At 46.0% G+C, this 27,084-nt stretch overlaps 1 protein-coding gene across 8 annotated transcripts; it reads left to right on the forward strand.

Moving 5' to 3' along the window:
* The first annotated feature begins 484 nt into the window (after positions 1–484).
* On the forward strand, positions 485–27,036 carry TNNT3 (troponin T3, fast skeletal type). 8 transcript variants are annotated; one of them, XM_080403715.1, is made up of 15 exons: positions 485–519; positions 1,617–1,630; positions 3,915–3,932; positions 4,832–4,849; positions 12,553–12,564; positions 12,972–12,989; positions 17,094–17,112; positions 17,903–17,948; positions 18,775–18,891; positions 19,227–19,304; positions 19,561–19,674; positions 19,875–19,984; positions 20,867–20,957; positions 21,646–21,686; positions 26,629–27,036. In XM_080403715.1, exons 1-15 carry the CDS (start codon positions 500–502, stop codon positions 26,675–26,677), a joined length of 765 nt encoding a protein of 254 aa, XP_080259841.1. In that variant the 5' UTR covers positions 485–499; the 3' UTR covers positions 26,678–27,036. The 8 variants fall into 8 exon arrangements, with proteins under 8 accessions (XP_080259841.1, XP_080259842.1, XP_080259843.1 ...); XM_080403716.1 differs by lacking the exon at positions 21,646–21,686 and adding an exon at positions 23,952–23,992; XM_080403717.1 differs by lacking the exons at positions 3,915–3,932; positions 12,553–12,564 and adding an exon at positions 2,323–2,340.
* Positions 27,037–27,084: the final 48 nt, after the last annotated feature.

The following is a 27,084-nucleotide window of genomic DNA, read 5'->3' on the forward strand; positions in this document are numbered from 1 at the left end:
TTTTTTCAGCTCCGACTAATGCTTTGGAGCTGGCACCTGCCCACTTGTGATAGGCTAAAAGAACAAAAAATTTCTCTGGTCTTGCTGGAGCGATGGAAATGTCAGATGGGCGTGAGAGGATGCCCTGGCTTGTGCCTGTCTCCCTGAGCTCCGGAGGTTTGGTAACTTAAAGCCGGGTCCAGGTCTCCCCCCCGTGCCTGCCTGTGGGAAGCAGCCAGGTTGACAGGGCATGTCTTTCCAGATGATCTTTTCCTCTTCCCCTCTCCTTCTCCTCTAACCTGGCTGGCAAAGGTCTGTGCTGCTCCTAGAATGGCAGTGTTGGTGGGGGACTGGCTGCTGTGTGGGAAAGCAGGTGCTTGGCTTTTTTCGTCCTCAGATGTCAACCCATCTGCTCCTGCTTGGCCTTTTTTTGGAGGCACTCTCACTAATAACATCTCTTTTTTTTTTTTTTTCTTTTTTTTTCTTCTCTTCATCTTTTGTCTAGAAACCCGTTGCCGACATGTCTGATACCGAGGAAGTGTAAGTAGAGCTAAAGCCACCTGTGTGTCCTGCTCAGCTTGGCCCCGTGCTGCAGAGCGAGGGCATCCCCATGGGGAGCAGAGGCTGGGTGCTGCCCCATGCACAGCCTGAAGCCCCCCCAAGGCAGTGGGGAAGAGGCGTCTTGATTTTGAGCGTCAAAGGGTCCATCAAAGGCCCCTGACACCCTCGCTGTCCAACACAGGACATCCTCCAAACACCTCTGCCCAGCTCAGCCTGCCCTCAGCGCCCGTGGCTCTGTACCTGGAATAGCATGACCAAACCCAGTGGGGTCCTTTGACATTTATGCATCAGTAGGTGCAGAAGGGAGATTTAGGGCAATCATGGGACATCACAGAGAGACCTGCAGTGGTCACATAGCCCCCTCCTCAGCTGTGAGGCAGGCTCAGCTTAACCTTTGTCATTTTGCCCAGTCTGCTCTTAAAACTTGTTTTCCAAAGATGAGATCTGGCACCGTTTTCAGGAAATCTCTAAAACACACATGTCCTTCATTTAGGGTCTGACCCCAGGGCTGCTCTGGGCTTTGGGTTTCATGCGAGGTGATGGTAGCACAGGAGAGGCTGGCAAGTGGGGGCAAGGAACGGGAGCAGACCCTGAGATTGGCGTTGCTACAGCCATGGGATAAACACGGAGCAGCAGCTGGTCTATGCCAAGTTTTTCGTAGGCAGCCCTAGGGTTCAGGGAGCCTGTAGCACATCTGGGTTGGCATGGGGCAGCGGCTGCAGGCTGGCTTGCCCGGCACACTGGGGCTGAGGTCCGGCTTCACCAGCCCCTGCATGGCGCTCATGCGTGGGTATCACGTTATAGCCTGGTGGTGGCAGGATTATTCCTGGATGCAGATCTATGTGCACCTTCAGAGTCAGGAACACTATTTAAAATAAAACCCAAATCCAGTTGCTTTACTGCTCTTTAAACCAAATGGCTCTTGAAAGAGCAGAGGGAGAATGGGGGAAAGAAGACACAGCAGGCTTTAAACAACAGCGCGTTGGGTTGCTTCAGTGTATTGTTTAAAACTTAGCGATGATACGGAGTGAAAGAATTATTTATCTGGTCTCAATAACCTTTTTTCTCTCTCGCAGGGAGCAAGGAGAGGGTAAGTCTTAACTCTGTCTCTAATCGCTTCCATGCAAGCCTGCCACACTCGCAGCCCGAGTCCTCTTCTCCTTTCTGCCCGGTGCTGAGATTTTAACAAAAAGTGCCGGTACAGTTGAACAAATCTGAGGTTTCTTTTTTGTGCGTCGGTCTGTCCGAGTGTCCCCGCGTCCCGGCGCTGGTACCCCCGCAGCCCCCGGGGCTGCCCCACGCCGATGCCCCGCTTTCAGGGGATGCCGCCAGTTTTTGTAGGGCGCTGCCATCTGCTGGCAATTTATTTTGAGGCTTCTGTACAAGTACTATTTTCTGCTTTAAAATGTAAAGCCCCACAACATGTGCAAGCAATATACATAGAAACGTACGATTTTTCTCTTTGCTGCTTTTTTTTATATACTCAGAGACCCTCTCTTCCACTTTCCTCCTTCTAACGCGTGTGTACACCTGAGTTCCCATTGCCCAAGAAAAAAATCCAGTACGATATCTCCTTCCTCCCCTTTTTATGCCTCCTCTTTTTTCTCAAAGTCATTTTATTTGCTATTTTACTTGCGGATTTGGAAGTGGCCTCTCAGACACCATCTTGCCCAGCATCCCTGAGAGCGCAAAGGGCTCTGCCATGGGTAAAGTCCTACCGATGTGTCAAGGCTGATGGTTGATTTATCTGCTTTTTTTCTCCCCTCCCCTATTTCAATGCAGAGGAGTACGAAGAAGAAGGTAACAAAAAAACCCCTTGGAACGTAATTTATCTTTCTTTGATTCTTGCTCCTGCTTTTTCCTTGTCTGTATTTCACCCTTCTCTTTGGCGCTTGCCGCTAAAGGTGATCTGAAACACTTGATCAGTAAATCAGTCGGAAACCACAAAAGTGGCCGAGCCGGGCCGTGGTGTGCAGACCCTCCACGTTACAGTGAGACGCTGGATTTGCATGAGCCGTAGGGGGTGGCTGTAAAGCTGGGAGCTAACCCGGCCTTCACCCCAGAGCGGAGCAGGGGCTGGGGCAGAGCCCACCCAACGTAGCACTGGCGGTCCCGGCGGTCTCGTTTGGCAATGCCCTCAGGTTGAGTTTACATTTGGAAATTGAAACGAGGAGCGTGTTGCCCGGCTCCCGAGGAGCACGCAGCGGGGCGCTGCCGAGAGTGGAAACGGGGAGGCAGAGAGCCGACTGGCAAAGATGAAGTTTTTTAATGTGCCTTTAGCTGGCAAAAGTTGATTTGAAAAGCTGCGAGAGACAGAGAAAGATGAGCATGAAAAGCCCTTCTCACCCAAGCTGTTTCAGCCTCTGTAGGCAGCAGGGAGAGGAAGATTTTGGAGATGTGTTGCTGCTTTTGCTGGGCACTTTGGACACATCAGCTTCAGGTCAGGCGAGCGTAGCTGCTGGTTGTCGTCCTTCCTTTTCCCAAGGTGTTTGGATCAGAGACAAAGGCCAAATGCTGGGGCTTTCTCCCAGCATCTGCCCTTAGCATCCAAGACATCTTCCAAGGCGTCAAGAGCAAACCTCTTTACTGGGAGATGGAATATTTGCACGTGGAGTGTGTGAGACCAGCTCTGAGAAAGAGACTTACCCCTGTGTAAAAATGTCCATCTTGGGGATTTTATACACAGCTGCTTTTCTTTCTTCTTTACTGCCCCCCGCCCCGCCCCCCCCCCCCCCCCCCCCCATGGATTCCCCATGGCGGTGGGAACAGAGGTGCTGCAGAGTAGTTCCTGCCCTAAGCTATGCTAACTTTACGTCTCCAGTTCCCCCAGGATTGCTTCTGAGGGGATCAAGGGCTCAAAAAAGGAAAACCAAGATGCCAAATGGGTTGCAGATGCCTTCAGTCAGCATCGTGTCCCTGGTCCTGCCCAGAGGGCACAGCCAGAGAGGTGAAGGTGCTATTCATGCTCCATCCTTCATGCTTTGTCAAATGTCCAAAGAGTAAGCAAAGGGTGTTGCTTCTACAGACAAGCCTTCCTTAAAGGAGAAACATTTCTTGCCTTTCTCCTTCCTTCCCTAACTGCCTACTTTTGGGTTTCAAGAATTTAATGATTAATATGAAATTAATAGGCAGGTCACTTCCTATATTTTTAATCTGCATGACTGTCTCCTCTGAGGTGTATCTTCTCGCTCCTCATATTTGCTTGACCTCTGCATTCTCTTCCAAAGTCATCCATCCCCTTTCCATATAACTTCTCCATCACTTTCTAACCACTTTTCTCTCCAGGCCTTAGCTCACCCCAATACCAGTTCCTAACTGTTCTCTGTTTTCATCTCCCTGCTTGCTGTTGCTTCTTCTTCCATGACACTTGCCAGCTGAAGCTCAGGAAGAAGGTATGTGACATGGCTTCTGCTTTCTTTCGCTGTTCGTGCAGAGGAAAAATGTGTGTGAAGAACTCCAGAGCAAGTGGTCCACATCCAGGGGCTGGGACCCGGCCCTGAGCCACAGACATCAATGTGCTGATGGGCATTGATGGCATTTATTGAGCTGGCAGGAAATTGGGCCTTGCTTTTTGTTTAAAAACCCAATCAACCAACCAACCAAATACATAAATAAAATACATGCATATATAGAAATAGAATGCATATAACCCCCCTGGATATTGTATATGCACATATATATAATTTTTAAATATAAATACACATATATGTGTACAGAAACATATATATTTGGTTCAGTCTACCTTTTTTGCCGAAGTGCTTGACATTATTTTTGTCACAGTAGTGTCAAGTCATCTCCTTTCTTTCCAAAAGCTTGAATTTTTAAAAGGGAGGGGGACACCCTGTAAAGTTCATATTCATCTGTTGAAATTCAGAAATGAATTTATTTGAAATTTCAAAAATTGGTAAATGGTGGTGAAAATTTTCTGCCAAAATTTTCCGCAAAAAAGATTTACAACAAAATAAATGCAGCAGTTTTATTACTGGTTACAGATTCACCAAAAGTCAGTTAGGACATTTTAGCCAGCTCTAATAAGGAATAAAATATTGGATGACTTTTTTATGTGGTTTTCATTTGTGGTCATACTCCCATATTTCAGTAACATTTATAACCTCATAATATGCCCATAAAAATGTTATTTTTAATTCTCTTTCACCCTGTAATTCCATCATTGTGTATTCTTACCCGTAACGGCCTGGGAGCTTGGCAAACCTCAAGAATGTTCCAATAAGATATTTCTTGTTTTCGTTTTCTCCCATTCCCTTTGCCATGTGATGTGTCCTGCTCGCAGAAGAGGTTCAAGAAGAAGGTACGTGGAATGGCTCCCCAGCCCCTCTCCCCTCAGAAGGGCTCACTGCCCACGCGCCCCTCGACTTTGCAAACGGGTAGAAGAAAGCTGGAGGCAAGAGAAAGATGCTGGGACAACCCATCCGCTGGCAGAGGGCTCCTCTTGTCCCTTGCCCAAATTTCACCGAGGGTGCCCCCTACCCCTGAGGACCTGCGTGGGCTCCTACCCCCAGCCTGGGGCAGGGAGCCGCTGGGGGCTGCGGGTGCCAGCCCTCCAGCCAAGCCGCTGCAGGCTCCGAGGCTGAGCTTCAGCCCCAGGTGTCTGTAACGCCTGCCGCTGCCGTGGGATGGGGTTGCTGGGGGCTGGCTAGGGATGTTTCTCTCTGGTATCAACTGGTTTCTCCTGTGTAGTTTGGCAGATAATGATCGGATGGATTTTGAGATCAAAATCCATCTGTGATAAGGTATGGGTGTAGCCATACCTTACGTGGTACGCATTCTACAATATGCCATATTATATATATAGTATATATTATAAGTTTATATACTATAATATATCATATTATATATAATATAAGCAATAATACTGTAGAATGCAGATCTTATTAATTATATCTATGCAGACACTGGCAAGTAACCCCAGCTGGCTCCCTGCATGCAGCCTTTGCAAGGTGGAACAGGCAGGGCAGAGGAGAGGGGCTGGAACAGAAACCCACCCTTTGCACTTGAGAGGTTTGGGATGTGGTGCTCCAGGTATGAGGAGCCAAAGGGTGTGTTGGTTCCCGATTTGCAAAGCTTTGTGCGATGGGCACCTTTGAAACAAAGGTAAACCTGATTGCCATGCCGTGGGAAAGCCCCTCTGGGCGGTTTGCAGGGTTTTTACAGCATCCAGGTGCAGAAGGTTTTACATTTCTTGTACCTGCGTGTGCTTTGGTTGCCCGTCTCCATTTCACCTCCTCCTCTCTTTCTCTATTTCATACCCACTGTGGTTTTTTAGACCCCCTGTTGCATTCACACACTTTTTAGTCTAACTTCTCATTTTCCATCTCGTTGATCTTGCTCCCTACCATGTCCCACCTGATGAAGCTCACGAAGCAGGTACGTGCCATCGCCTTTCGAACTGCTCCCCACTGTCTCTTTGGCGGTGATGGGGGGGGGGGGATTCGAGGGTGGTGCAAGAGGTGCAGGACCCAGTTACTTCACCTTATCACTTCTGTTGCCTTTGCTTTCCACCTCTCTGTGGCCGGGTCTGCCACAGGCTAACACAGGGGAATTGTCCCAGTGCAAGGTCCTGCTGTGCGCAGAGGCAATGGCAGGAGGTTGCTCCTCTAACACTGGAATTAGACATTTCAGCATGTATTATTTGAGCTTCCTGTGATTTTTCCCCTCTCCGACAAATTTTCACCTCTTCCCTTCACATGGTGAAGTTGTTTCCCATCAACATGTGCCTTCCGTTCCTTCCCCTCCTGGCCATTAGTGCATCCTTCACTCGATAAAACTTTTCCCACTGGCTTAACAGAGTTTTCAGCCTGTGCAATAGCCTATAATAATGTGTTTCTCCCAATGTTCCTTTGCATCCTGTCCCGTGGCTCGTCCCACCTAAAGAAGCTGAGGAGGAAGGTATGTGACATGACTCCTGAATGTCTGTCTGTCAGAGTAAGCTCTGGTTTAGCCATAAGCTGTAAGACAGCAAAAGGAAGCAGGACTTAGAAATAGGCATATTACATAGAATAAAACTTGCCATGTTTTGGTTTTTATACTCTCTTCCTTCACGTCCTGTCCTGACATTGAACGCACCGGCGACGCTACGTAGTAATTGTTGCATGAAAAAAAAAAAAAAAGGTATAAAACCTGCTAGGAAATGTAAACCTCTTGAAAGGATGAAGGTTGCAATGCCTTCATGCTGAGACTGGCTGGGTGTCCCCGGGAGGCTTGTTTGGGACCACTGGAGGTGGGTCGGGACAATGTGCAGATGTGCCCACGATCAGCCTGCTGCCACAGCGGCTGTCAAAGCTGCGGAGGGGATTTGCCCTCCTTTGCCAGGCTGATGTGGTCACGATAGCCTTTCCTTCAGCTTAAACCCCTGTTGGATAGAGCAGCTGGTGGTAATTTTGATGCTTGAGCTTTGCAAATGATTAAAGATGGCTTTCTTCTTCATGCAATGGAGTCTCTGGACCACTGTTGCACAGTAGTACGTGCAGCCACGTGCCACCAAAATCCTGGCCCCAGGCTGTAAATCCACTTGGGCATGCACCAGGGCTGTGAAACGGCACACTGCGCCGGGCTCTGCACAGCTGCAGGAACGTGCGTGTAAGGCAAATGGCTGATACGGCCACTTAAATCAGCTTTTAATATCTCAGATCATTTGTACCCTTACTTCCAGCAGTGCTTTTCAGATCCGTATTCATTTCATTTCCTTGCAATATATTCTCAGGCTTTCCCTCCCCTTCCATTTCGCATGAGTGAAAAATTGTTCTGACGTTTCTAACGCTCTTGTCTTCTTTTGCATTTTGCTCTGTGACTCTTCCCACCTGCTAAAGCTCATGAGGAAGGTATGTGCCATGGCTTGTGAATTCCTCTGTTTCTGTCTGGAGCGGTAATGCGTGCAGGAATTCTGGAGGTGGTTGAAGAGGAGAGGATGCAAAATAATCCTCTGCGTGCTCGCTGACAGCTATTTCGCTCTCGTAGGATAAGCAGTGTGATGAGTAATGAGTACTTACCGCAGCTTTGAAAACAATGCCCGAAGCAGTGGCTGGGCAGTGCTTGTGTGTTCCTCGGCACTCCGCTGCCTCTCACCAGGCGATCGGTAGAGACACCAGTTGGTACGGGGATAGCGTTGCCAAAACCGTTTCCTCTATGCCGTGCTCTGGGGCTGGAGGTGGGACAGCCATGCCCTGTGGCGATGTTCCATCCCTTGGATGCATCCACCTCATCCTCCTGCCCCCCTGCCACCGTGCAGAGGCAAAACTCACTTTTGCAGCGATGTATGTGGTTGTGGAGAGACTTGCATCTGAAGTCCTGAGCAACGAGGCATGCTGTGGCATACCTAGTCTTCTCTTGGGCTAATGACTGGACCGATGGCACTGTTTTAGTTGCAGTGTATTTGCGGAAAATGCCAATTCAGTGAAAAGATGTAGTTGCATGCTTTTCCCATAACTATTGGTATTTTTCTGGGTTAATGTGTGTTATGCAAAAACGGGGGTAGCAGGGTTGAATTTTGATTGATTTTACAATACGAATGGAAGTCCAGCTCTGGTAAGAGGATCTGCGTGATTAGCAAAATAGTAGGTCATGCTTATTAAAATACCAGCCTGCCAGCCCAAACCCATTTACCTTTCAATTGCCCTTCTGCCTTCCCCTCTCTGCATGTCCAGCGAGGCTTTCATCGGATACTTGATCCTGCAGGTCGAGGAGCAGTCATACGCTCGCACTTACCTTTCCCCGTCGGGGTGCAGTCCTGCACACCAGTGGTGAAATCCTGGGCACTAAGGAAATCAATGCCAGCTCCCCCAAGCCCATTGATTTCCGCAGAGGCTGGGATTTCTATGCACATGAATAAGAACAGGCTGTCTGTAACCTTTTTGCACAGTCAAAATATGGGTAATGGACTTGTTTTAATACAAGCAAATATTTCTGTCAAGCAAAGGTTACCAATGGCACATGATAAATGTACATTAGTCATCTGCACCTTTTATCTCCCAACACCCCCTGCCCCTCCCTCTCCATGAATTTCTAATTGACATCCATATGTGCCCTCTACTTCTTTTTTAATCTTATTAATGGTTTTTATCCCCTTAACCCCTCCATCCTGGCTAAAAAAAAAAGTATAAGGTTTTGTTAATCATCCTGTTTCTTGCTCTAATTCTCTTATCTTTCTTTGCATCTCCTTCCCTGCTACTTCCCTCTTAAAGAAGTCCATGAACCAGGTATGTGACTTCTGAATTCCTCTGCGTCAATCTGAAGGGTTATTATGTGCTGGAAATTCAGTTGCACTTGGCAATTTTACAATTGGGTCATGTTCTGAATTGGGACAAAATGGAAACTTTTCAAACAAAGTAAAACAAAAAAAGGAGATGCCTTGCTTGGCAGCTATTGAAAATACTTTTTTTTGCTTAGTTGAAACAAAACATTTTGTTCCAACATTTGCCCCCCCTCCCCTTCTTTCCTCCATGGAAGATTTCCAAATTTTGAATCAAAAATTCTATTTTAGATGCTTTTGAAGCATCAACTTTCTGGATAATGTGGAGTATATTTAGTGTAATGCAAGAACAGATCCGGAATGAGAGACTGTCACAAAGCAAAAAATGAAAAGGATTTGTTCTAGAAATGTAGTATCTATGCAGTCTTTTATGGCTGTTAAACCGTTTCTATTTTTTAACCAAAATCTTAGCTAAATCTACGTGAGTTTTAAAATACTGAAATTCAATTGAATCTGATTTCTGTTGGGAAATGATACCAGTAACTCTAATATTATACTCAGGAATTCAAAGATGGTGGAAGAAAACAGATAAAAATCAAATATTAATGATAAACTGTAACATGCAGCTTCCTTACACCTTCCACCAATAATAACTTCCTCTGCTCTGTCATGTGTAATAATGAGGATAAGAGCTAACTGTTGCATGAAAAATGTAATAACACTTTTGTAAACAAATATTGCAATATATAAGCTGTAACAGTAGCCCCTGACTGGACTCAGAGCCATCCTTACCCCGCATACAGGAACGTTATAATGCTTATTATGGGGAAAAACAGAAACTGAACTTGCAGCATCATCTAAACTGTCTGTGAAAAATATTCTGTGCCATTTGGAGCAGCTTTATGAAAGCAGCCACACCTCAGCAGCCCCCCAGCCCCGTTATTTCACTGCTCTCGGCAGAGGGACAGCAGCCTCTTAGTTTAGCCGAGATCAGGGCTTTCGCCAGGGTCGAAGTGAGTGAGGTGAAAGGTGTCTGATTGAGTTTTGCACGACTTAATACTTCAACATCCATCTGTGCGCCGCTTCTCATTTCCCTCCTGTTCTCGCCACTCTTGCTTCATGTCCTCGTCTCCTTTTAACCATCTTCATTCTTGTCTGTCACCTGCTCCTAACGTTTCTCTGACCTTGCTTTGCGCAAGGTAAAGGTCATTGCTACCACCCCAGCTGCTTTACCTGCCTCTGTGCATCTTTCTCCTGGTATTTATTGAACTGCTACTCACTACTTGAGTGTTGGTCTCAAGCTTTGGCATATATATGAGCTTGAATTTTATGCAGGGCACCAGGTATTAACATAATCTGATTAACAATAAAACCATACCTACAGACTCCCTGTGTTTCCTTTTCCCTCTGTAACACAAAGTATAACAAAAAGGAAAGATGTAAATATAACAAGCTTAAAAGAAAACTTTTATGTCAGAGGGAGACTGTTCCAGCTTTTCACATCACTGTATGATTATTTAGTTTCCTTGTTATTAATGCTGTCATTGTCTAATAAATCTTCTAAGTCACAGCTTTGGCCCGCACAAGTTCAGAGTGGTTGCTGCTCTGTGATTCTTGCTCTAATTCTTTTGTTTTTCTTTGCTGACACTTTCCACGTAACCAAGCGCATGTGCGTGACATCTAAATTCCTATTAATCTGCAAAATTCCTGTACATAGGAATTTGAAGCTGTTGAAGAAAACCAGAGTCATGACAAATCAATCCATTCTTAAGATTCCCTAAAATTTACGTTCCCTATAGGAAAGTATAGTTATGGTTTGTAACTGGGAAGTCACCTTCTGAGAAGCTTAGAAGAAACATTTTAGTGTCCCTGAAAACTTTTAGGGCTGTGGTTACCCCACAGCCGGGGCAGAGGGAGGTACCCGAGCTGCAGAGACAAGCTGCTCTTGCTCACGGGCATCGCTGGCAGCAGGGTCCCGGCACGCAGGCGCGAGCGGCTTCTGCTTTGCAGCAGACAAGCCCTGTGTAGACCCCAATACTTCCAGTTCTGCAGAGCTAAGTTCCAAATCTGCCAGCGAAGGCCCTTAGGTGGGGAGCTTCAGATGCCGAGAGAGAGATCCAAAGCGGTACTTCCCTGCAGTAACTCATACCTCCATACCTGCCCCCACAGCTAAAGGGGCACGGGCACACCTGACACACAGGCTACCCTGCACACTTGTAGAACTTTCTTCTTGGGTATGCTTGCTTTCACATGTAAGGGTCACCGGCGTCGCTACAACTGCCCACTGTTTATATATTTGCATGATATAAACTGCTGCAATTCATCAACATTCAAATTCCCTTTATCTTTCATTTCTATGGCATCCCTTCCTTGTCCCACTTCACACCCCACTGTAACTACTCTCCTTTTCCACTCTTATTAACCCTCCATCCCTATAACCTAGTCTGCAAATGATACTCCTTCAACCCAGTCTTACAAAGTTTGAGGTGATCCCCTCCTGAATAACTTATTTATAATTCTTTTATCTTCCTTTCCTATGTTTTTCCCCTGACACTTCCTACTAAATGAAGCCCCCCCTCCAGGTATGTGATTTAACTTCTAAACCCCCCAGTGTCTGTCTGCAGGGATGGTGTGTGTGGGAAGCCAATACAAGGTGACAGGAGATAACAACCTCTCAATTAATGATAGCTTGTAACTTGCATGCCTTTGGGGGTGTGTGTGTGTGTGTGTGTTGGTTTTTTAGTTTAATATTTTTTTCTAGGTAAAATGTAAACAGCAGCAAGGAGGAGGAAACTTACCTGTTGCATGAAAATTTTACTAAAAACTATGGGTACACAGGTACTACTGTGAAAGAGTAGCTCAGCAAAAAAGTGCCCTTATGGAATGGGTTAAATTCTGCACTGTGATATGAGAATGAGTGTTTCTTCCTATAGGGAAAGCTTATTTTCAAAGCTTGGGGCAGAATTTGACCCATTGGCTGTACACAGGGAATACAAATACTGCCAGATTTTGCATTATTTTTATGCCTGCTTTTGAAAATATTCTGCGGTGCGTATATGGCTGAAAAGCAAAATTTGCCCTGCAAATCTGCCCCGCTGATCTATTCTTGCTTTGCCAAAAAACCCCAGAGGAACGGAACATAGACCTGCACAGACTTTGAACGAACGTTTTCTTCCTATGAAGTAATCTGGTTGTCATTCTGTGTTGCAAATGGAAGTGAAGACCAGCAGCACATGTATATAAACATCAGAGTTGTCTTCAAGGAAGAAAACGGCCTCAGCTACAGATGTAGAGAAGAGCACTGAGCTGCTTTGGAAGTTAGCTGAACACTGACGCTGAGGTGCAGCAGGTATTTCAGTAGGTTTCCGAACCACTCTGGGTTTATTTCAAATGACTGAAATCCTGCTGTAGAAAAGGATGGATCCAAGAGCGCTTGGAGACTGCTGACCATGTTCATGTGCATATTTCAAACCAAGGGAAACCTTGCTACGCTCTGCTATCAGGTTGTGCTTCATGGCATACAATGCTCAGAAGTTTATTTTGAAGGGCTGCACTATTATCGTAAATCTGCCTGTTTCACCTAACTGAATTCCTTCCCTGTGATTTCTGTTTCTATGCTATTTCAAATGTAATTCATTTATTTCACCTCAGGTTTACGTCTTAGCTTCGCCCCCCTCTCCCCTTTTCCTCTCTGCCCCTCCCCCCCTTTGGCTCAAAAGCTCTTTTGGTGTGTGAAATAACAGGTTTCTCGTTCTCATTCTCTTATTTTCCATCGCATCTTGTTCCATGACACTTCACACCTGAAGTTCATGAGCCAGGTATGTGACATGACTTCTGATTTACTCCTCCTAGCTGCAACACAAGAGTGTGTGTGTGTGAGACAGAGAGAACAGGAGTCCTGGGTTGACAGAAGAGAACAAAACAAGAGAAACAAATATTAACCACAATGATCAGTTGCAGCCCTTTTCTCCTTTAATCTCCACGCTTACCACTGCCTTAACCTTACAGCATCTTTAACTCCTGACAGCCTCTCCAGATACCTTTTCTCCCTGCCTTAATTCACTAATTCCTTTACTTTTTCCCCCCTCCTTTATTTTTCACGCCCCCCTCCATGCATTCCTTGGTCTCTTTCTCAGGCTTCCAAGAGCTTTAAACATCTGTTCTTTCTCTTTTTCTTTTCCTATTTCCTGTCTTTCCATCACTGCTTGCACCACACCACCCGCAGAGGAAGCCCACGAAGAAGGTATGTGATGCACCTACAGCCTCCCTCACCCTTTTTCTTTTTCAGTGCTGGGGAAACAGTGTTAAAAACACTGACCTTGTTCAAGAGCAAAGAGAGCACGGGAGGGAAACGGTTTCTTTGGATGAACATGGAGAAAAGGGCTGTATGTTTGCCCAATGGAATCAGAAAAAAGATGTTGTTTCTTCTAGTCTGATCTCCAGAGAGCCCGAGGTTCCCAGCGTAGCCGGGAGGGAGCGGGGAGAGTTGCTTTTAGGAGAACAGTGCCGGTTGTGGACTGACTGCTCTGCTTCTTCTCTTTTGCTTTTATGCTTCAACCTACAGCTGATGATGGCGGCGAATACTGTGATGGTAGCTCGGTGTTGTCTTAGGACAACAAAGTCATCTTTCTAACACCTCACTCTCTTTTTCTGTACTTGCTTTTGTTCCTCACTTGATTTTTAAACTCAGGAACTGGGCCAAAACATCTCTGCCGCAAAGAATCGCTCACTGTGCATATCCAATCACCCCCGGGGGGGTCACTGCTGTGTGGAGATCCCTGCACATCCCTGTTAGCATAGCAGATGGTGAAGACCAAGCTCTAGAAGCTTGCTCTGGACTTGTCTTTTAGCTAGGACCTGTTGTGTCACAGATCTCATCAGCAAACCTTCTCTATCTCCCAAAATCAGCAAAGTAGCTCTTAAATCCCTGTGGTGTGCTTGAAAATGGACGTGCCTTCCTCATCCATCCTTAGGTGGTCATGGTCTCCAGGCCTGAATCTCCAGATATTTAAAATTCTGCTCCAGCCACGCACTGAGTTGTGCTAAACATGAGGGGTGTGAGCGCCTTTATTCAGACTGGCTGGGCGGGCATAGGCTGTGCGTGACCCCTGGCCAAGCGGGAGTACATGGCTGGGGACGAGACTCGTGTGAAGGGACCAAATCCAAAAGTACGCAGGGTCAGTTTTGCTCTTGTGTGTGAGTGAGAGAACTTAGCGCCCCCCGGGCCAAATTCAAACCCAGTTTAAATGTATAGAGAGACCCTCGTGGACTTTTACAGGCCTTTGAAGCAGCTCTGTTGTGTTCTGACTGCCCCAACCCCCAGAACACCTGGCCAGTTGTTTTGAAAGACAAAGCCCAACGTCACTTGTAACCACCCTGAATTTTCTGTTTCCTCGTTTTGTTTTGCTTTTGTAGGGTTTTTTTTTGTTAGCTTGTTTTAATTTTCTTGCTTGCTTTTCAGGCTTTTTTTTTCTTTAGAGAAATACCCTGGAGACCTTTCTAAGCCCCTTTCTCTCCTTTTTCTCTTTCTTTCCTTTTCTTTTTAATAGCATATTGACTTTTTTTCCCCCTAAGGACAGAGTGTGAGTTAGATATGTTGCTTCTGAGAAGTGGGATTAAGGGAGGGCGTTTAGGGAGTTTGGAATGAAGTAAAGGCAGTTCAGGTGGGCTCATAGAGAGGGGGCCACTGTGTGAATACCTCATAGATCGGGCAGGAGAAAGCAAGGTTGTGTTTATGGTGGTGTGTACTCTCCCTAGGCTAACCCTTTTGGAAACCAGAAACTCAGAGACTCTCTAATCACCAGGGCGGTGAACTTGGATTTCCAGTGGCTCTTGCCTTCTTCGGCAGGGTTCTCTGCGGGGATTTTGTCACAGCCCCATGGTTTGTGGGCAGAGTGACCAGAATGTCAGTCAAAATCCACCATAGGAACAGGAATTTGCTATGACAATTCCTGTCTGTTCAACAAATTTTGACCCAGTTCCTTGACTTGGTGTCTTGAAAGAAGGGGCATTTCAAAATAAATTGCATCCCCGGGCTGCTTTTGGTGCATCCAGTATGGACCGATGCTGGGTCATGCACTGCAAAGGACAGGTTTATTACTGTTCATTTATTAACAGAGGTTCCTATTTCTTTTGTCATCCCCTTTTCTGGTTTTCTGGAAGTACCTTGAAATGTTGTAACTACAACTTCTTATTTCAAGAGCAACTAACCTTCATTTTTCTTTTTATTTTTATGATTGTTTGTTGGTTTAAATGAGTTTAATGTGCTGATTTGGTGGCAGCTGAAACCAAATTCACAGCGTTTTTTGACAGACAGATGTTGATTCTGGCAACCAAGGTCAACAAACAAAACCAGCTTCCCGCCCCCCAAGTGTTACTAACTGGCAGCCTGAAGTTAAACAGGGATGTTTATGAAAATTATCTGGGTATGTCACGAAGGAAGGGAATCCTGTGTGAATAACACCCCTGATAGATTGATTAATCATGATTACTTTTCCTCTCTCCAGATAAAAAACAATTTAAGTCATGTGCTAAGAAGCTCACTGGCTATTTGAAAAGCAAAACAATTTAAAAAAACCCATGGAGAAATACAGAAGTACGCTGTGGGCTAATGGTGTTTTTCTGCAGGAGTGATTTGTGACTTCCTTTATGCGAGTGATCTAAAACATCTCAGTAATTACATGCTGTTTGTTTTATTAACATTGCTCTAGTATCTAGAGGCCTCAACTGAAACATGTTTTGGTAGGCAGTGTTCTTGCAGTAAATGAGAAAAGTCTACCCCCCAAAAGTTCATAACTGGAATCGATACGGGAAAGTGTGAGAGAAAGGAAAGGTTTGTTTCTGATCTCTTACGCATCTCTCATGTCTTTTCCCTTAATTATCTCAATAACCCATTTCCAGCCACTTTCTCCACTTGTTATTATTCAACGTCCTTGCAAATGATGTCTCTCTTAAGCGTTTTCCAGTATCAGCTTTTGCTACTTTTTTCCTCTTATAATGTTTCACTTTATTTTACCCTTCTCTGTTTCATTTGCTGTTCCCGATTTCCTCCATCAGTCCCAAAACAGCTGGATGCAAATAAGCATTTGAAAGAACATAATACAATAGCTTTCTGTATCATGATATGGATAGCAGGGCTCATGCACCCACTCCTAAGGGACACTGTTTTTACTTTTACTTTACAAAGCTGGTTTGTTGCTTTTTTTTTAACAGATTCAACAGCTGTGAGCTTTTTACCTCAGTTCCTCCCACTGAACCAACACGGGGAGAGTCTTGTACCACAGAATCCAGCAGCATCCCTGAAAGTTCAAACGTAGTGTGAGGTTATGAAAGTAAACCTGGGTCCCTGTGAGACCAGGCCAGAATAAACACATCGGTTTAATTTACTTCTGTTTGTGAGAATAACAGTGCTGAACTTACTGGCGTTACGCTGGAGTTAATAACTAAAGTTTAAAAAGCATAGCAGAGAGGGGAATTGATGGCAAGCACAAATGTTAAGCAAGTAACTCATAAGACAGCACATTTTGGAGACCCAGGGAAAGGTCACTTGTTGCAGGGGAAGACTTCTGACTGCCAGAGGGCCCAAGCTGACAGCTCTGTGATGGTTTAGCCTGCCCATCGGGGTGCTATACCTCTCCTGGAGATGCAAAGATCATTCCCATTAACGCCGATGGGAATTTTGCATGTACCTCAGCAGGAGAGGATGCTTGCTAAGAGAGGACGGCCTTTCCAAGCTGGGTTTGAGGAGCACCACACAGTGCTGAGCATCTTCCCCATGCACTGAGGTATCTCAGGGACATGTGCCCTAACTATCCTGGGAGTCAATGATCCTGGAGAAAATATGTGCCATGAAGTTTTTCCCTCCTGGCCTCCATGTGAGGCCTTTGAGCAAAACTGGTGAAGCCCAGTTATCATTGACATACCTGTTAATTCAGGTTAACTTTAGTGAAAGAAGTGCTGATTGGAAAAGGCACACTTTCTTGTATCCTCCAGCCCAGCTGTCCTCCTTAGAGCTTTGGTCAGGATGGTTTGAGAAAAATAATTTTGCATTTACATGAAACCATTGCTTTCCAGACACTATGCTTGGGACTTTTACACAGTCTCCTGATTGTTTTCTGCCGAATTCTGTTTCAAGGGCAAAACCAGATTCACTCCTAGCAAAAGGGGTGTGTGAGTGTGTGTATTTCTTTTGGAAGTGCTTGAGATTTAACCAGTTTCTCTGGGACGTTTCCCCTAAGATTAAATTTCCCTTCCCTCCTTTTACTTTAGCAGCTGGCATGATCTCTGTTGTTCTAACTGTTCTCCCTCTTTTTCCCCTTCCTGTTTTGCTCCATGTTTCCAAATACAGAGGAGAAGCCCAGAATAAAGTAAGTATGAAGGACAGGGAGTTTCAAAGCCCTGGGATCATTTTTCTGATCTAGCAGAAGCCCTTAGATTGTCTCTTAGGCCAACGGGCACTAGAAGCCTTTATCCCACCCTCCCTGGCGCCACGTCCAGCTGCTCCCGCTCGCCTTCCCGGGATGGCTGCTTTTGCCAGAGGATGCCTCAGCAGTAGTTACTGCCCTGGGTCTTAAGACCAGTTCCTGACAAGAGCTGGAGAAATTGTCAACTGTCCAAGATTCAGCAGTCTCACAGTACCCCGAGATATAGCCAGCTCAACAGTAAATCCTCCGTGAGAGGCCATGGCTGGGAAACTGCCCGTCCATCCAGGATCACTGACAGTAGGAAAGGGGGCAAATATGGGTCTGGGCTGGCTTGAGCTGAAGGTTTCCAACGGGCCTTCTGGCCCTGGGCCCCAGCACCTTCCCTTCCCACTCTGCCAGCTGCCCAGAACAGAGCCTGCAGCACTGCGCCAACAACCTCGCAGACCAACATCTTTCCATGTGGTAGGGAATGACCATAGGCTTTGGGAACGAAAAAGGTTTGTTAGGGGTATCTCCCTAGGACAGTGCTACTCTGGAGTAGTTTTCCACTGACCTGCTGTTTCACCCCTCTGTATCTCCATCTCCATCAACATTCCTCCTTGTCAGCATCCTCCCTGAGGGCAGGGCAGGTCAGGGCGTGCTATTTAAAAAGCTGCCTGTTCTTTAAGATGAAAATCCTTTTTTTTTTCTTCTTTCTTTCTTTTTTGTTTGTTTTGGTTTTGACTCTCTGCAGACTAACTGCTCCTAAAATACCAGAGGGTGAGAAAGTAGATTTTGATGTAAGTATTCCTGAGCTGGCTGTGTTTGTCTGTCTGTACCTGAGCCATACACATGTGTACAAACACACATAACTCCTCCTGTATTGGATAATGCTGAGCATAAAGTCAAGGACAAAATTATGGATGCTTTGCTGCCTGTTTTCAGTGAAAGGCTACTCTCTGCTCCCTGAAACTCTCTGGTTGCATTTGTTGCTAATGTGGCTAAGCCAAAATAATGTATTTCTTTTTTTCTCCTTGAATCTTTGAAGCCAATATATGAAGAAAGGAGAAAGTAAGTGTTTTAGGAGATCTCAGATCCCCTCTCCTATTGTTGTAAATGGCGTGAAAGTTGCAGGCTGAAATAAAGCAGGCTTATGCACATCTGTTGCTGAGAAACTCTACCTAAAATGACAATAATAAACAGAGATCCACATACCTTCCTAGAAAGTTGATATAAAAATGAAGAAGCTTTGGTGTTGAAAATCTCCACTTGCTTTGCCCAAAATGCACTAACATTTTCTAGGTAAGATTCATATCTCAAAGCAAAGAGGACGCAGCTAAGTATATGCGAAGACAGGCATCTAAGCAAAGCCAGGGATAAAATACGGTGTAGGGGAATGGGAGATGTGGATTCTGTTCCCTTCTGGGCTTCTGTCTGTCACCTGCATGAGTCTCTGACTGTCTCTGACCTGTACCAACAGCCATTTAAGCTAATCCCACAGATTTCCAGGGATATCTGCAGACAGTTCCTGGTTTTGTTCCTCTGTGTAGGCAGGCTGCTGGGAATGTCCAGGGCATGTGTCTAGAGCGATATGGGCTTACTGAATGTACCGTCCTGCTTTTCTAGGACATCCAAAAGAAAAGGCAGAACAAAGACCTGATTGAACTGCAGGCCTTGATTGACAGCCACTTTGAAGCCAGAAGAAAGGAAGAGGAAGAGCTGATTGCCCTCAAGGAGAGGATTGTGAGTCCCTGTACTGCCATTTCCCTGTACTAGACTGGATCCTCTGTAGGTGAGAAGTTGAATCCATTGGTGCACTGTCAGCCTTTGGCAGAAAGCTGTACCGCTGTGTGCAGAAGTGACTGCTCGAGTCACCACCAAGTGGCTTCTCCCCACATCTGTCCCCTCTCTCAGCCTCTTCTTTTGCACCTGGGAATTGCACACCAGACCCTTTACACGTTCTGGCAAGGGAGTAGGTGGCGCGCTCTACAAACCACAGCTCTTGGTGGTGGGATGCGATACTGGAGGTGGGTAAAGCCACAATGACGACTCAATGCCTCTGCAACTGCTTCTTGCAGGAGAAGCGCAGAGCTGAAAGAGCAGAGCAACAGAGGATCCGGGCTGAGAAGGAGAAGGAGCGTCAGGCAAGGCTTGCAGTAAGTGTCTTTGCATCTCTCTCCTTGTTTCAGCATCAAATTGGAGGCTATCTCCAGAGACAGAAGAATACTTCAGATTCTGCCTGTCTCAGTCTGAAGAGGAGATGACCACCCTCTTAAAGCAAGGGCAGGAAACAGGAGTCGCCGATTCTCACCAACTTGCTTATCTGATTACCTTCCCTGCAGTGACACTGGCTGCTGGGGAAGCTGCGAGTCTCCCCTGGGGTAACTTGCTTCTGTGTGTCACTCTTCACAGGAGGAAAAGGCACGGAGAGAGGAAGAAGATGCCAAGAGAAAAGCTGAGGATGATCTCAAGAAGAAGAAGGCTCTGTCCTCCATGGGTGCCACATACAGCAGCTACCTGGCTAAGGTAAAAAGCATGGCCCGGTGGAAGAAATACGGAAATGTTAAACCACAGGGGTGATGGGGAACAGTCTTTATTACAGTTGAGAGAACAACTCAGCTTTCCTTCTGGATCCCTAGCAGCATGTCTTGCATGCTTTGTCACTGAAATAATTCCATTCAGGCTGTATTTCTGTGGTCTGACATTAATTGCTGTTCTGAAAACAGGCTGATCAGAAGAGAGGAAAGAAGCAAACAGCTAGAGAGACAAAGAAGAAGGTCCTGGCAGAGAGGCGCAAGCCCTTGAACATCGACCACCTTAACGAAGACAAGCTGAGGTAATACGCTTATCCTAACTTACTGAAAGTAATCCACTGAACTTTGGTCTTGCTGTCCTGGAGTCTCCTCTAGTGAAAAAAAGAGGTAGAGGAGAGGGCCTTCCTTGAAATTCATCATGGGACAGTGTTCAGTTGTGGCCTTCCTTGATCCAGAAAACAGAGGGGAAATGGGGATGTGGGGAATTGTTGGAATGGTTTGGGAGCCATCTAGCCATGCTGTTGGCACAGCTCCGGTAGCCTCTGCTGCTAATCAGGGTTAGTCATTTACAGGGCTAGGTACAAACTTTAAACCCAGCTCTGCGATTAGCTGAACAAACCTAGAGATCAATATCTGTGGCATTCCCAGGGATGAGTTAGAGCTGCTAAGGTATGAGTACCTTGCGTTCTCCACGGAGGCTGGAGGTTTGGGAGCTGAATGCTCTGATGCAGAACAGTCATCAGATGACAGTCTGGACTCCACTTGTTGGAGTTCACACATGATTGAAAGATGAGGTTGTCTTACCTTGGCCCTGAAACAGATGAGATTGCACAACGGCAGCTGCTCTGCTCATCTGGGTGGACTTCAGAGTCCTCCTTCCTCCTGATCTGAATCCCCTGGACTCTTCTTTCTTTAAGAGTTAGGCAGAAAACTAAATTTATAGGAAATATGTTAGCATGTGACACATGCAAGAGTACAAGTCCAAAAGGTTCTCAGGTGAGAAAAACATGACCTTGGAACTGGTGAGTAGCTTTCAGAGAACAGAAGGGGTTTGCAGGAACTGCATTAATGTATGAACTGCATTAAATAAAACGTAAAAACTCTCACTACTAGTGATGTGAAAACCATAGAAAACACACGATGTGATGTGTTTCTCTCATATTCCTTTTCCCATGAACACACAGGGACAAGGCTAAGGAACTGTGGGACTGGTTATACCAGCTGGAGACTGAAAAGTATGACTTTACAGAGCAGATCAAGAAGAAAAAATATGAGGTGAGCTGAGAAGCCATTTTACTAATGGCAGCGGGTCCAAAATATGAAAATGACTCCTCTGGCAAAAGCCATGTGGTGACATCATTTGGGTCTCCAGTGCCCTTTTACAATATTTTAAGCAGCAAGACATCTGGAACTGCATTCCCCTAACGTACATGCTTGGACTGGATTTCACATTTTAGGGTGAAGTTGAATAGAGCACTCTCAGGGTTTTCAGTGCCCCATGGAAAGGCAATCCCAACAGAAAATGGGCTCCCTGCGCTCTGCTCAAACACATCTTGTCCATTCTTGTTTATCTATAGGTACCCGTGACTTGAAAATTCAGTAGCTCTTAATTCACTCATCTCCATTGCTAAGTAGTATTTTTAAATTCATCTTTGATTTCACACTTGAACGTTGTAAGCTTTATTCCCATCCCAGACAGATTCCCTGTGGACTGAGCTCTCTGGAGTCACTGAAAACTGTCTCCAGGCAGGAGCATGTGACTGAAGTGTCAAATGGTAACAGAAAGTGGACGTGTTTACTTCACAGTCCCAGGACAGGGCTGCACTCACCTACAACAGGTTTCAGTGGCTGAGAAATCCTACTGGATCTCTCTCTGCCTTGCCCTCCTTTTAATTCCCAATCACACAGACACATGCTGACAGAGAATGAGCAACACCAATGTAACTATCTCAATCTCTCTTAGATTTTAACAATGCGTTGCAGGCTGCAGGAGCTTTCCAAGTTGTAAGTACAATGAACTTGCCTGTGTAACAGCAGCAGCAAAGGCTACCAAATGCATGAGCCTGTGGCATGGTCAGGGGCCCAGTGCCAGACAGAAACTGGCACTTGGCTCCAATGCAGAGAGAAAAGAGAAATCTGGATCCTGTGTCTCTCCCTTCCCTTCCTTTTTCTCTCCCCTTCCATTCTTTGAAAAGAGATGAGGCGGTAATTTGGGAAAAGAGTCAGGGTCCCACAGGGATGTGGTTAAAGAACTGAGCATGCAACCCATGCAGAGCATCTCTAAAATAATTCCCTATCCAAACCTCTGGTATTGCATGCATGGGGGAGGCACCCTGATGCACCTGGGATACAGGCAGAAGCTTAGGGATGTATGTGTAGGAGCTCGGACTTCACATAAAAGAATGGTATGGGGTTTGGAAAGATTCTCCACCTTATGGCACATGCTTATCCAGACCCAAAATATTGGAGAGGGCTAGATTAAGGGTGACATGTCTATTGGGTGTGGTAAAGCAGGAATTAAGGCAGTGCCAGGGGAGTTGTACATGCTATGCTAATGAAACTTCTGCATAAAGAAAGAGATGGGTGGCTGCTGATGAAAAGCAAGGAGAGGAAGTACAAAGAATGAGCAAAGTAGAAGGAAAATGCACAGATAAGATGGGAGAAGAAAAGCGGAAAAGCAAAGGGAAGATGATAGCAAGAAAAATGTGAGGAGAAAGATAAGTAAAAACAGCAAAGGGGATGAAGGAGACACAAGCAAGGATGCAAGGGAGAGACAAAGGAAGGAATTGGGACACACAGGAGTGAGTGGAGCTGTTCTTTAGCTCTAGTGTCTGTTGCTCTTTAGTGCTTCATTGGAGACTGAGTGTTATAGTCACTATCACAAGGTTATCACTGAAGGTAAGTCTGAAGCCCTTGGGTCAAACTGAAGACATCTGGTTCTCTTCCACACTTGGGAAAAATACTCGGTTGCAAAAAAATAATTTAAACTGCTACAGCAGATATTACAAATTCCATGAGTAAGTATAAAAGCAAGTGATCTGCTGATCTTTCCTTCCTTGTGTTGTCCTGTTCCTGCTAACGTTTCAGTCTCTTACTTTGTTTGTTTGCCACGGAAAGACACCAGCCAGGAAATACCAGTTGTTGCACCAGCTGAATGTATATACTTGTTTTGCACGTGGGGAATGTCAAGTGCCACTTTAAATGTTCAAATGTTGGGGCATCAGTTCTTGGACTGCAGAGCCAGTGGAGAATTTTGAATTACATCAGAAGCAGAAGCGAAGCACATGTCTTGGCAAGTGCATTTTTCCACCCCAGGAAAACTATGTAAAACCCTGACTTGGTTACAAGTGAGAAGGCGAAAGGGCAAAAGAAGGCTCTCTATCACACCCTAATTCTTGTGGGCTTTTCCATACCTGAGCTGGAAGAGCCCCAGGATTTCGGTAGCAAGTCCAGGGCTATGGGCCAGGACTGAGGTGCTAAGTCAGGCCGTAAGGTGCTCATCCTGTGCAAGGTAGGTGTTTGCTTTCCTGTGTATCAGGTCGAAATATGCAGCTTACCCATGGTTAAACAGAGATGCTCCATCTTGTAGGACAGAGTCTCTAGCGGCCTGCAGTTATCAACAGAGCTTGGGAAGGTCTTCACAGCCCCCACTTCAACCTTTTCCTCTGTGGTTGCTGAAGCCCTCCTCTTTGGCCCCTTTAAAAGTCATCTTCTCTTACTAGATGAGTGGCTGGGAAGGTGGTGACTGCTGCAAGCTCCTCATCCCCTGCTCTGCCAGCCAGCAAAGGTAGTCCAGCAGAATGTGACACCCATCTTCGATTCTTGAGGTGCCCAACCAAAGACCACTTTGAGCTTACACACTTCCTAATATATAGAAGTAGGGGAAGAGTGAGAAGGCGAGGTTGACACATAGAGGTGATGGAGCCATCCAAGAGCTTTCCAGTTGGCCAGGGTGACACTAATTCTCATTCAGTCACCTGCGGTTTGACATGTGAGTTCATATGAGATTAATTTTTATCCATAGGAACTCTTCTAATAAGGGTTATAAAATTCTAGCTCTTCTTTCCCTTGACATGTGAAACGGGCTTGCAGATTTATTGCCAAAGAGCAACATTTCTCTCCTTCATGCAAGGGTGAACTTTCATTTCAAAGGACAAACCCGTACCATAGGCACCTCTTTCCAGCACTTCAACAGGTAACACTCCCCTCTCTGTGAGGGAACAAGGTTTCTTTATCTCCAAAAACGCTGGTCATGTATGTTGTTTGCAGATTGTCACCCTCAGGAACCGGATCGATCAGGCTCAGAAGCAGTAAGTACCTATATCCCCTTCCTAGCTCCTGGCTTGGGGATATCTTCTCAGTGTTAAAAGTAGTTGCTTCAGCCTCCACACCGACATTTTCTTGTTGCAATGAAATGAGGCTAGAGATGGAAGGGTACCTCCCATCCTGCCTCACACTGAGAAAATGAAGGGGAAACTGAAGTGGATGTAACACCTAACAAGACAAAATTGTGTTTCTTCACACCATGTCTGCAAAATTTCCATCTGCTCATTGCTGGGGTTTTCAAACACCTGACCGAGGTGCTTTGAATACTTGAGGGAATACAACCCTTGTTTACGAAGGATAAACAAGTGGTTGCTAAGATTATGAGGAATGGTGTGTAACAAGACTAACATCTGGGATTACTGTTGTGAGTTCTTTTCACTCATCATCTCCCACTTTCCTTCCCCACAAGACTTCTATTTCATTAGATTTTTTGAGTCTAACTATTCCAAGTGTTTACAGTGAATTTATGAGAGACCAGGGCTAGACATAGCCTGGGGGCTAGGGCACGTAGGAAACTAACAGCCACAGAGAAGGAACTGCTGGGAAGCCGGAGAGGAGAGCTCTCCAGTGGTGGGATTTGATCTGAGCTTCTGTATCTTCTGTATCTATCTTCTTAGCAAAGTCACGCCAGGAATGAAGTGGTGGTCTTTGGTGGTATCTTTGGATGACAGCGGTGACCGGACACTGCCTTCCCACTTTCCCAAGCCACCCTGCCTTATCAGATGAATGTAACACTGGGGGCTCAGCTGTCTGTAGATGCCAAACATAAGGCTTGACCTTCCCATAGTATTTTCTGTACGGAGCTGTAGGCTGATAAAGCTCAGCAGAATGTGCAGCTGCAGAATGATGCCGTGGCTTGCCTGCGTGTTGCTGCCTTTCTGAGAGGCAATACCACACCACCCACAACAGGCTGTACCATTTACTGCATGCTTGTTCCCCCCAAACACATGACACTTTCTCAGGATACAGGCTCACAGAATGGTTTGGGTTGGAAGGGACCTTAAAGATCACCTGGTTCCAACCCTCACCTAGTTCCAGCCCACCTGCCATGGGCAGGGACATCTTCCACCGGACAAGGTTGCTCACAGCCCCATCTAGCCTGGCCATCATTTGAAAAGTTTGTGCTGAGAAGCCCACAGCTTGTGAGATTTGTGTGTACTTAAATTTCTATCCACACTAGATTGTATCATGGCAAAGCAATGCCTGCCATACAAGGACTTATACGAGGATCAAGTAATCTTTTTGCTTCAGACTTTATTAAGTCTCCTTAAGTACACTCTAAAGGTTAGGCATAACATCAAACCTCACAGGCGCCTGTGGAGATAAAAGGACTCTGCGTCCATTTGAGGAGCTAAGCAGTTCCATACTAGGTTTTGAACCTGTGGAAAGGCTGGCAAAAGGGACACCGAGATGAATTTTAAGATAAGCAGGAAACGCTCTGCTCTCTCTCAAGTAAAAGGTCAACTTTTTTAATAGATCAAGTTTAACTTGGGCAAAAGGTAAAGTATCCACTATGTTTAACGTCTGTGTCACTGTGCTACATCTTTCTGTAAATATGGTGAGTCCCCATGGGTAGGGGCAGCACCACAAAAATCTCCCCAAACATGTTGTCCACATTTTTGTCTGCTCCTTGGAGGAACCAGTGGATATCTGTTGATAGCAGGGCCCCACCACCTTGTACTCGACCCCCAAACCCATGCTCTGCCATGCCAAAGAACTGTCCCTGGTTTGCATGTGCTTTGGTTCAAGAAGCAGCCTCATCATCGTGTGTGTGCGATGGAAAGGTTTGGTGGTTGTGCCGAGCCCCAAAAGCCAAGGTGCTGCCTACGGGAGCCAGTGCAGATTCTAACTCAACTAACTTCATGCTTGGCACCTCTCTGACTCCAGGCATGCCTGCCTCTCATTCAGAAGGTAAGTGGCTTGCATGTAGGATTGCCCTTCTGTGTGCACGAAGATACTATTCGGAGAGAGTTTGCCTCAGGTGCTTTTCATTGGGAGCATAGCTGGACTCTCACGCACACCATGAGCAAGACGGGGATACTGACATGAAGGGAGGCCTAAAAGTTTGTTTGGACTGTTTTGGAGGCTCTTGCTCTCATGATACAAGGAAGAAGCCACTCTGCCTTTGCTAGAGCAAAGCAATTCCTAGTTGTATTTGAATAATCGCTCAGTTTTTTGCCTCCCCTACTAGATGATCAGAGCACCTGGGGAACTTGACCAGAGCTCCTGGTTAATGAGGACATTTTCTCCAGAAACAGCTCTGAATCCTAAATTCCAGATCACTGCAGATTTGAATTCAGGAAACATCAGGTCTGTGGCTGGATAGGCCTGACATTTAGTTCTGAGGCCACCTGGACTTCCGTCCTGATAACGCAGGAATCTGGAAGGGTCCACCTCTTTCAGGCATGCACATCCTGGCCTTTCACTAAGAGCCTGAGGAGGAATCCCTTTCCACAATATCTACAGTATTTTTCTCAGGATGTGCTCTATGGCAGGTGTACCCAGCGTGAGAGAAGTGAAGGCAGTTCAAACCTGATCTAAAGGTCAGAAACGCGCAGTGGTCACAGAGCCACACTGCTTCCATCATGCTGACATGTTTTTCTTTCTTTCTGTATTGTAGCAGCAAGAAGGCAGGAGCCAAGGGCAAGGTTGGCGGGCGCTGGAAGTAAAGAAGCAGGCAGGATGGCCCTCCATGGCATGCCAAAACCCTGCTGGTCTCCTCTTTCTTCCTTCACCAATCACTTGTGTTCCCATGCCTCGACGATAACAAAAATCACAACATCAGCCTGGGTTGGCTATTGCTGCTGCTTTTCTTCTTTCCCTTCCTGGAGGGGTCTAGCGGCTTCCTCAGTCAAAAGGAAGCAGGTTCCCTGTGGAACTGAGATGACTCCTTGCTGGCATCTTCAATTCCTGCTGAGCATGTCCTTTATCCTCCTGATAGCAGCCCTATGCTGTCCTGTAGATTGCTGTGTACAAATCTCTGGATTTTGTAAATAAAGCATGACCACCAGTACCTAATTCAATGACAGCCCTCTGGAACAGTGTTTCATATTTTATTTAACAGCATCCCATTTTG

Source organism: Falco punctatus (assembly GCF_963210335.1).
Source record: "Falco punctatus genome assembly, chromosome: 10".
NCBI lineage: Eukaryota > Metazoa > Chordata > Aves > Falconiformes > Falconidae > Falco > Falco punctatus.